The sequence below is a fragment of the Sinocyclocheilus grahami genome, unplaced genomic scaffold (assembly GCF_001515645.1).
Source record: "Sinocyclocheilus grahami isolate Dianchi unplaced genomic scaffold, SAMN03320097.WGS_v1.1 scaffold2410.1, whole genome shotgun sequence".
In the NCBI taxonomy this organism is placed as follows: domain Eukaryota; kingdom Metazoa; phylum Chordata; class Actinopteri; order Cypriniformes; family Cyprinidae; genus Sinocyclocheilus; species Sinocyclocheilus grahami.
Window position 1 is genome coordinate 401 of NW_015507589.1, and position 11,427 is coordinate 11,827.

General features: G+C 38.6%; 1 protein-coding gene across 1 annotated transcript in view; it reads left to right on the forward strand.

Moving 5' to 3' along the window:
* Positions 1 to 1,093: 1,093 nt before the first annotated feature.
* Positions 1,094 to 11,427, forward strand: part of LOC107574956 (ERC protein 2-like) — a gene marked incomplete at its 5' end in the record, with an annotated part of 45,749 nt that continues 35,415 nt past the window's right edge. Inside the window, 3 exons of the mRNA XM_016261371.1 lie at positions 1,094 to 1,286; positions 6,266 to 6,344; positions 9,469 to 9,629. Coding sequence (XP_016116857.1) covers positions 1,094 to 1,286; positions 6,266 to 6,344; positions 9,469 to 9,629 — 433 coding nt within the window. The remainder of the gene's footprint in view (positions 1,287 to 6,265; positions 6,345 to 9,468; positions 9,630 to 11,427) is intronic.

Below are 11,427 nucleotides of genomic sequence, written 5' to 3' on the forward strand. Positions count from 1 at the left end.
ACTTTGCGGATGTGCAAAATGTGTCCATGACTGCACATATTTGGATTTGGGTGTATGAATGTGTTTTGCACCATGTTCACTGCAACAACTGTAGCAAAAAATGTGAATGACTGATTTTCGATTTGTGATTCATAAAATAGGATTTGTTCATTTGCAGCAAAGAATTTAAGATGGTGCAAATGTTGTGTTGTGTTGTGTTTGTGTGGGGGAGAGAAAACTAATCTAAAAGTTTACAACTCCTAAAATATTTTTCTCTGTGACTTCAAATTTACTGATACACATGTGTGGGCTATTCTCTACAACTACAAATTGTGCTCAGTTGTTTTTCACCAAAAATAGCTTCATAAAAAACTCAGTAACGGACAGGTAAATCCACAACAGATTCTAGATACACTGCGTTTGGCAAAGTCATCCTTAACGGAACATCTTATGAACTGGAGCAGCGCAACTGAGGTGCTGAAGGAAAGTCTTCATGGGGAAGAGATCAAGAATGCCATTTCAGGGATCACAGTATGATATGTATAGGGAGGAGGTGGGCACTCTGTCTGCATTATTAATTTCAAGTGATCAAATCAGATTTGTGTGTCCAGACATATGACCAACTTATCTGCTTGGGTTGCTTTGGTAACGACACAGGCTACCCATGCATGTGACGAGGCTTTCAAAACTGATGCAGCAAAAGTGGAGGTTCATCATCTCACTCTCAGAATAAGTGCCTGTCAAGTTGCAGTACAAAACTCCTCTCTTGCACAAAAAAAACTCAGCAACAGATGAGACTGATATAATGTTCCATGCTGAAGTCACAGCCAGCTTCACTGAAAAGTGGTGTCTTCCAGCATTTCCATAATCGGTTTTCATATCATCATTGTGAATTGACAATTTGTTGTGAATTTGAAATCCGATTTGAGCATCCAGATTGAGATGCATCTGTAAAAATTTTATTGAAATTGTCATGCTAACAAGGACACTAAAGACCACAACCTGCACAGCTTTTGCAATTCCTAAATATGGTGTTTTTTAGAATGCATGTATAGATTAACCATGGTATAAGTATATAAACCTTGTTGACCTTGTGGGTTTTTTTTGGCTTGAGTGAAGGCGTTTGAACATGTTGCTCGCTGGAACCCTGAGCTGTCAGAGCGATTGCAGGTTCTCCAAACAGAAACGGCCCGTCATAAGGAGGAACTGGAGAAGTCTAATGCTGAAGTCCAGAGATTGCTGGCTCTTTTGCGGGAGCTGCAGTCTGAACGTCTGGAGCAGGACAAGATAATCATTGAGCTGGAGAGGTATATGCCAATTATTAAGAAATCTTTCATAAGGTAATTTCACTCTAGCATATACAGGTGCATCTCAATAAATTAGAATGTCGTGGAAAAGTTAATTTATTTCAGTAATTCAACTCAAATGTATTAAATAAATTCAATGCACACAGACTGTAGTTTAAGTCTTTGGTTCTTTTAATTGTGATGATTTTGGCTCACATTTAACAAAAACCCACCAATTCACCATCTCAACAAATTAGAATACTTCATAAGACCAATAAAAAACATTTTAGTGAATTGTTGGCCTTCTGGAAAGTATGTTAATTTACTGTACATGTACTCAATACTTGGTAGGGGCTCCTTTTGCTTTAATTACTGCTTCAATTCAGCGTGGCATGGAGGTGATCAATTTGTGGCACTGCTGAGGTGGTATGGAAGCCCAGGTTTCTTTGACAGTGGTCTTCAGCTCATCTGCATTTTTTGGTCTCTTGTTTCTCATTTTCCTCTTGACAATACCCCATAGATTCTCTATGGGGTTCAGGTCTGGTGAGTTTGTTGGCCAGTCAAGCACACCAACACCATGGTCATTTAACCAACTTTTGGTGCTTTTGGCAGTGTGGGCAGGTGCCAAATCCTGCTGGAAAATGAAATCAGCATCTTCAAAAAGCTGGTCAGCAGAAGGAAGCATGAAGTGCTCCAAAATTTATTGGTAAATGGGTGCAGTGATGTTGGTTTTCAAAAAACACAATGGACCAACACCAGCAGATGACATTGCACCCCAAATCATCACAGACTGTGGAAACTTAACACTGGACTTCAAGCAACTTGGGCTATGAGCTTCTCCACCCTTCCTCCAGACTCTAGGACCTTGGTTTCCAAATGAAATACAAAACTTGCTCTCATCTGAAAAGAGGACTTTGGACCACTGGGCAACAGTCCAGTTCTTCTTCTCCTTAGCCCAGGTAAGACGCCTCTGACATATTCTGTGGTTCAGGAGTGTCTTAACAAGAGGAATACGACAACTGCAGCCAGATTCCTTGACACGTTTGTGTGTGGTGGCTCTTGATGCCTTGACCCCAGCCTCAGTCCATTCCTTGTGAAGTTCACTCAAATTCTTGAATCGATTTTGCTTGACAATCATCATAAGGCTGCGGTTCTCTCGGTTGGCTGTGCATCTTTTTCTTCCACACTTTTTCCTTCCACTCAACTTTCTGTTAACATACTTGGATACAGCACTCTGTGAACAGCCAGCTTCTTTGGCAATGGATGCTTGTGGCTTACCCTCCTTGTGAAGGGTGTCAATGATTGTCTTCTGGACAACTGTCAGATCAGCAGTCTTCCCCATGATCGTGTAGCCTAGTGAACCAAACTGAGAGACCATTTTGAAGGCTCAGGAAACCTTTGCAGGTGTTTTGAGTTGATTAGCTGATTGGCATGTCACCATATTCTAATTTCGGATATAACACCAACAAGAAACAGAATCACTGAGTTGGAAAAAGGATCCAATGACTTAAAAATTACTTATTTATTGCTTGAGGTAACAGTGATGAAGTGTAAAAATCTAAAAGATTTACAAAAGTAAAGTATTAAAATCTGCATTTTTATATTTTTATTATCATGTAATATATGATTGAGAAAATAACTAAATATATCAATGTAGAAAATTTAAACTGATGTCTGTGTTTTCTTATGTTGTTGTAACTCACCACCGTAGTGGGTTACATTGTAACATCAGCAGGGGAATAAATTATGTGAATAAATGATGTTTATGATACATGCCATAGCACTATATATATATTATATAGTATATATATATACAGTGGGTACAGAAAGTATTCAGACCCCCTTAAATGTTTCACTCTTTGTTATATTGCAGCCATTTGCTAAAATCATTTAAGTAATTTTTTTTTCCTCATTAATGTACACACAGCACCCCATATTGACAGAAAAACACAGAATTGTTGACATTTTTGCAGATTTATTTAAAAAGAAAAACTGAAATATCACATGGTCCTAAGTATTCAGACCCTTTGCTCAGTATTTAGTAGAAGCACCCTTTTGATCTAATACAGCCATGAGTCTTTTTGGGAAAGATGCAACAAGTTTGTCACACCTGGATTTGGGGATCCTCTGCCATGCCTCCTTGCAGATCCTCTCCAGTTCGGTCAGGTTGGATGGTAAACGTTGGTGGACAGCAATTTTTAGGTCTCTCCAGAGATGCTCAATTGGGTTTAAGTCAGGGCTCTGGCTGGGCCATTCAAGAACAGTCACAGAGTTGTTGTGAAGCCACTCCTTCATTATTTTAGCTGTGTGCTTAGGGTCATTGGCTTGTTGGAAGGTAAACCTTCGGCCCAGTCTGAGGTCCTGAGCACTCTGGAGAAGGTTTTCGTCCAGGATATCCCTGTACTTGGCCGCATTCATCTTTCCCTCAATTGCAACCAGTCGTCCTGTCCCTGCAGCTGAAAAACACCCCCACAGCATGATGCTGCCACCACCATGCTTCACTGTTGGGACTGTATTGGACAGGTGATGAGCAGTGCCTGGTTTTCTCCACACATACCGCTTAGAATTAAGGCCAAAAAGTTCTATCTGGGTCTCATCAGACCAGAGAATCTTATTCAGGTGTTTTTTAGCAAACTCCATGCAGGCTTTCATGTGTCTTGCACTGAGGAGAGGCTTCCGTCGGGCCACTCTGCCATAAAGCCCCGACTGGTGGAGGGCTGCAGTGATGGTTGACTTTCTACAACTTTCTCCCATCTCCCAACTGCATCTCTGGAGCTCAGCCACAGTGATCTTTGGGTTCTTCTTTACCTCTCTCACCAAGGCTCTTCCCCCCCGATAGCTCAGTTTGGCCGGACGGCCAGCTCTAGGAAGGGTTCTGAACGTCCCAAACGTCTTCCATTTAAGGAATGGAGGCCACTGTGCTCTTGGGAACCTTAAGTGCAGCAGAAATTTGAGATTATCTTCTTAGAATATTCTTAGAAAATTAGATTATTTTAGATACATCACAGGTATGGACTGTACAGAGGCATCACAATGAAACACCCGCTGCAGGATAAAATGATAAAGGCCTGTGGCAAACTTGTGACAGCAGCCTTTATGTTCATGTTGCTGAGCCAACACAGCCAGCATGTCCGTCAGCTACAGCTGTATGCCATTCCTGTGGGAAAACAGAACATTTAGCAAACATCTGACATTCATCTTCACAGAAACCGGTGCATCAAACCAAATTCTTTGTTGCATGCAAATTAAAACACATGATGGACATTTTAAAGCAGTTGTAAGTTACAAGTCATCTAGTGTTTATTATCAACTGCATTGCATTAGCTTTATGAATTGGCAGGTTTAATCTGGCCTAGAGGAAATATGAAACCTTGTCTCGTCAGCGTAACAATGAAAACCAGCTCCATGTTTCTTAATGATATCTCCAAAACTGTTGCATGTACAAGGTGAACAGCAGCAATCCTAGTACTGAGCCTTGTGGCACTCCATGCTGATCTTGTGATTGATATGACACCTCTTCGTTTATTACTTCAAAGTGATAACTACAATTATAAATACAGTCAGATAAATACAGTGTTGTGGTCAATAGTATCAAAAGCAGTACTGAGTGCATAGTAGCATTCCACACCTAAACACTTCCTCCAGGTGAAAGAAAGTACTTCTCATTTCTTATTTGTGCATCCTCATTTCCTTTAGTCGCTTCCTTTCCCTGTGTCTCAGCTCCCCTTCCCTGGTATATGAGAAAAGGATGCAAGGAAACAAAATGAGGACAGAGGAATCGAAGGAAAGATCATTTGTACATTGGAATATTCTTGATCACTCAAGCGTCATCAGCTGCACTCAGAGGATCTGAGGGGATGTTGTTGAAGGTTGGTTATTTAAGACATTCATTACATGAGATGTATGGTTTATTGAAACTGCAAAGGTAAAACAAATTCTGATTATTTTGATAGATGTGAAAGGGGGAGGAGAATTTATATGTGCATCAGGTTGGGAACCAGATGAGTCCTCTGCACAATCTGACTTTGTTGCAACCTAGAATTAAACTGCTGTTCTCATCTGGCCAGAGGAGAATGCCAGACTATTTCCCTTTTTTAATACTGTAAAGCTGCTTTGACACAATCTGCATTGTAAAAAGAGCTATATAAATAATGGCGACGACTTTTTTGACAAGAAAGACTTCTGCATAGGATACACCTGTGCCTCTTTGCTCACAGCTCCTCTGGAAGCTTCCTCACTCCTCGCCTCCTCATGGTGCAATGAAAGGTTTGAGATGTCCTTCAAGATGGCTAACTTTGATCGGTTTCTGGGTCACAGGCTGGAGGATGGAGGAGCGAGGAAACAAGGAGGCATCAATTTGATTCCCTTTGCCTGAGATAGGTGATGTAACAGACGAACCAGAAATTGTCGCCACTGTTTCTCACTTGTCTATCTCTGAGCTCATCGCTGCATCAGAGACCTGCCTTCTGTTAGCCCAACTTCACACACAGACAGAGAAACATTGGTAAAGACAAAAAGGTGGTGCAAAGAACTAGAACCTAACTTTCACATCAGACGTGAAATATTCATTGTGGGACTATAAAATTGTGCAGGGTGACCACTGTTTAGTGGAAATATAAATGCGTGTGAAATGTTTTGAATTGAAATATTCACAGCTTAAATAAACAACTATGTTAAATTTCAGACCCTAAAAATGCAAACCCTGAAAATACAAGGCATTAGCAAAGCACTGTTAATGCAAGTGCAAGCACTGTTGATGCAATGCATTTTTTTTTCAATTAGTGCAATTCAACATTTTGTTTCAAAGACATTTGTCATTATTTTTCTTCCATACTGAACCCCCAAATGTATTTGTAGTTGCAGTGACAGACAAGAATGCTCAGACCCACACAATATCAGTTTTAATTCCTTGCTTGTGCACTCTGCCAAAGAGCACTTGTGATGTATAATGTGATGCAGAACACTTTTCTATGCAATCATTTAAATATTCTATGTTACAGACAAGTGAAAGAACAGAACCAAAAGCAGTCTGTGAATCCAGGACAAGCTGGAGAAATGAGTCCTAATACTTCAAGACAGGTAAGACATTTTCCATGTTTGTGTATTTCTGTATTGCATTTTAAGATTTTTGTATCAAAGCATTGTTCACACTGTCCAGCCTTTCTTCAGAAAAAAACCCCAGATGTGTCGGTAACTAAGCTTTGTGTGTCTTTATTTAAGGTGCACTTCCAATCCCATCTCCTTACTGACTCCAGTAAACTTTTGGAGAAGTTTTAGCACAATAGTTCACTTACATTTTCCAGCCTACCCTGATCACTCAATGTCTTGAATATATTTTTTTAAAGTACAGCTGTTTGTGTGTTACTAGTTTAATCATAATGTGTTTGTAATTATGATTTAGGATAAAAAGACAATTTTTTTTATTTTGATAATACTTTTTTTCAATTTTCACCTGAGATTCAGAGCCAAATTACAGGGGGTTAAAAATGATTTCAGAGAGATGGCAGCATCATAATGTTACTTTTACACAGAGATTGGAAGATCTATACAATAGCTCCAAGAGATGCAAACGAGGGAAGTGCGCTCGTGAAATTCTGACAGCACGGTTTTAGGACTGCTCTGCCGAGCATTCAACTGGCGAATCTCCACTCCCTAGCAAATAAATCAGACAAACTACAACTCCTTACCCACACAAACAAGGACTTTTTTGCTTTACTGAAACCTGGTTGACTGGAGCCATCCCGGACAGCACGCTCCATCTAACGGGTGTCCAGCTGTTCAGAACAGATCGTGTCACAGAGTCGTCGGGGAAAACGAGAGGCGGTGGATTATGTTTTTATATCAATGAAGGCTGGTGTACAGACGTGACAGTTTTAAAGAAGATGTGCTGCCCAAATTTGAAAGCTCTCATTATTAACTGTAAGCCTTTTTATTTTCTGCGGGAGTTTTCCTCGTTTATTCTGGCGAGTGTGTACATTCCTCCTGACGTGCGTGTGAGCGCAGCGTTAGAACAGCTGGCTGATCAGATCACACACACAGAGCAGCATTACCCGGACTCTTTCATTGTCATTCTCAGTGATTTAAAAAAAGCTAATCTCACCCGCGAACTGCCTAAATACAGACAGCACATCACATGTCCCACCAGGGACAGCAATATACTGCACCATTGCTACATAGTTTTAAAGGATGCATACCACTCTGTCCCTCGAGCGGCCCTGGGACTCTCTGACCACTGTTTGGTCCATCTTCTACCAGCCTACAAGCAGAAGCTTAAATCTGCTAAGCCTGTTGTAAAAAGTGTAAAGAGATGGACTAATGAAGCAGAGTGGGATTTACAAGCCTGCTTCGACTGCACTGATTGGAGTGTTTTTGAGGCTGCAGCCACTGATCTGGATGAGCTCACTGACACCGGGAGCAGGTTTCTGGGAGCAGGAGCGGACTTACCCATTAGGCAAAGGTAGGTGACCTTGGGCCCCCAAAAGCCAAGGGCCCTCTAAAATGCTTTTCATATAGGAGATGCGCATTAAAGGGTTACTCCACCCCAAAATACAAATTTTGTCATTAATCACTTTACCCCCATATCGTTCCAAACCCGTAAAAGCTTCGTTCGTCTTCGGAACACAATTTAAGATATTTTGGATGAAAACTGGGAGGGTTGTGACTGTCCCATTGACTGCCATGTAAATAACACTGTCAAGGCCCAGAAAAGTATGAAAGACATCGTCAAAATAGTCCATCTGCCATCAGAAGTTCAATCTGAATTTTATGAAGCGATGAGAATATTTTTTGTACGCAGAGAAAAAAACATAATAACGAAATTTATTCAAAATATAAGAAAAAAATTATGACTTTATTCAACAAATCGTCTCCTCCGCATCACTGTAGCACCATTTTGGAGAGTATCCACTGAACACAAACTGCATATGCTGTTCTACTTGTATGTGTCAGCCGCACCACACGGATACGCTGTTTTCATTCAAATCAAAGTGTAAATAAATGTAGAAAACGTATCCGTGTGGTGTGGCTAACACATACAAGTAGAACACATATGCAGTTACTTTTTTGGTTGATATAATCCTTAGGTGTGTAAATGTATAATTGCCTTTTCATTATTTGTTCAGTTTTATTTACATTTGTAGTTAAAATAACTAAAAATAAATTTATTTTAAAGTTTAAAATTAGACAGCCTTTGCACACAGGCTTATGCTGATAACTCATCAGTGGACTTTCTTTGTCAATGTAGGCTATATTTTTTCACACTTTTCTCATTCTATATTTCTGATGTTCCAAAAGCGCCTCCTACTGGCAGAGAATGAATGTTCATTTTCAATAATCCAGTCTGTAGTTTTTTTTTTTAAATGAAGAACCAAAAGAAAAGTTTCTTAGGAACCAGAATTTAAAATCATATTAAGATAACTTTAATACTTCCTAAGTTACAGGTACGCTAATTTCGGAAAAATAATATTTATGACACTCAAACAGGTATGTCCTATACAATTGTTTTGATAGAGGGAAACGATGCATTTCTAGTTTCAACATTACTTATTTTTCGATCCATATACAGTGCAGGGAGAGGCGGAAAACCCAAAAGGGCTTATTTAAAACCTCCACCTAAACAATAAAAAAAACAAAAACAACTTATGAAATAAAAAAATAACTAAATTACAATAACAAATATGTAAATGTAAATGACTGCATCAAATTGATTTATTCAAAGTGACACACATTTGGTTTTTGACCACTGAACATGTGTACAATTTAACAATTTACTCCTGGAGCCATATTGAAATTCCAATATCTCTGGAACCGAACTATATATAAAGTCAACATATATATATATATATATTATATATATATATATATATAAACATTTAAAAATACTGTAACATTATGATGCTGCCATCTTTCTAAAATCATTTTTACACCCCTATAATTTGGCTCCGAATCTCAGGTGAAAATTGCCATTTTGTACCCCCTCTACAAAATAGTGGATTACACAGTAAATATTCATCCATGACATTTAATATTTTGGCTTTCATCACTATACATGTTTAGCTTTCTTCAGAAAAAATATTAGCAAAATAAAAAATTTGACCCAGGGAAGTTTCTGAATTCTTTTTTATTTGTCACGGAATGGCCCAGATAGAAAGGATATACATGGATATTGCATGATAAACATGTTTATATAATTTTACTCTCATAGTTGGAAGATTTGATGGCAGTGCTAGACAAAACCAGAAAAGAGTTAGACGCCTCAAGACAACACTTGTCGTCTACGCAGAATACTCTGTCTGAACGTGACAATGAGCTGAGCAGGATACGAGCTGATCACAGTAAACAACTAACAGAGATCCTGCAGTTAAAGTGAGTATAAACAAACTTTCAATAGCCTGTTTTTGATAGCATTTCATTTTTTCTTTAATCTTTCTTTTAAATGCTAGAGATAGATTAGATAGACAGCTGCTTTCAAAAACTGCTGTGGGTATTTTTGTGAACACCCTGTGGCCAAACAAAAGTGTTTAAAAGTGGATTCATACCAAGTAGATATTGCTGTAACTATGAGATTTCATCTTGTAAAATGTGCTCACGTCCTTGCACAATTCATAATTACAACTTGTAAACTCAGAAATTGAGTGTCTTTGAAAACTGCTTTTCTCTTGAAATCATATTAAGAAATCATATCTCTTCCACTGGGCAAGTCATCGAGTAACATGTGTTGTCTGTTAGTGAGTTATGCTTATGCTAGTTGCCGATTGATTCTGGCATTACTGTGGTCCTGTAAATTCCAGATGACTGGAAGCATTCAATCGAAATCTTAGTCAGCTTGTGATGAAGTGAAGTGACACAACAGTGAAGTGCTCTTTTCTCAGTTTCTATAGGTAACCCCTACACAATTTGAATAAAAGGTTAATTTTTAGTGTTGCTAACAACACATTGCAAAGTGACAACCATATTTTAATGTGGGATTTTAATCCAAAATTTTGATGACCGAAACAGTGATAATCATAGCAACATATAAGATGAAAAAGTCTGATATTACAAAATAAGATGTGCAAAGTTTTAGAGTGTAAATGCAGACTAATTGACTTGCCACTTTTCACATTTTGTGTGAGGTAGATTAAATTACATGGGCAGACAAAAATCAGAGGCTGGAGGAGTATGTACTTCTATAGAAATATCAAGGAAAAACATGCTTTTTCAATAGTTCTGTATAGTTGAGTGTCTATATCTGGACATGTGAAAAAATCAAACGACAACACTGTAATGTTGTTAAATATGCTAGAATATGCTAGAAATATGTTAGATATGTTAGAGATGTGTAAAATCAATATTCTTTCATCTACATACAAGAGTAATTCATATACACAGAATGGAATCCAAACCTCAAAGTGTATCTTTGCACATCAAAGGTTTGCGTGCAGGTGTTTCTCGTCTCTTGTAACACTTTCTACGTCATATTGTGTGTGTCTGTACTGAGTGTATAGGTACTGGGACTTGTGTTTCTGAATGAGTGACATTTTGGGTTTGCCACGGTTGAGTTAGACGTGTGAAGAGACAATGGCCGTGTGCGTGTGTTATGTGTATATTAGATACAGGGAGTCACAGAGAGACGCGTTTTCTGCAGTCGTGGGCACAGCTGAGGTGTCAGAAAAGCACACATCAAACATATTTATAAACACCTGTGTACTTAAATGACAAACTGTAGCATCACAAATATTACAATCGTGCAGAAGCTTGTCAGAGTTTGGCATGCTTGCCACCATTTATGCTATCAAGCCATTTTACACAAAACATCAAAAACATCTAGATCAGATTAAAGCAACAGACATAATAAGCATTTCTACTTAATCACTATTCATTCACACAGTGCCATCTCTGACTATAGGCCTAGTTATCACCACAGGAACCATTTCACCGCTTGTATCAGTCCATTTGCAGCATTTCTCACAGCGAGTGTCATGGCGGAGGAGCAAACCCACTATAATTTATATATTCATAGTTTTTGGGGGGGGAAATTTAATTGTTTAAATTATATATGTATACATATATAACTCTGCGATATATATATATATATATATATATATATATATATATACAGGTGCATCTCGATAAATTAGAATGTCGTGGAAAAGTTCATTTATTTCAGTAATTCAACTTAAAT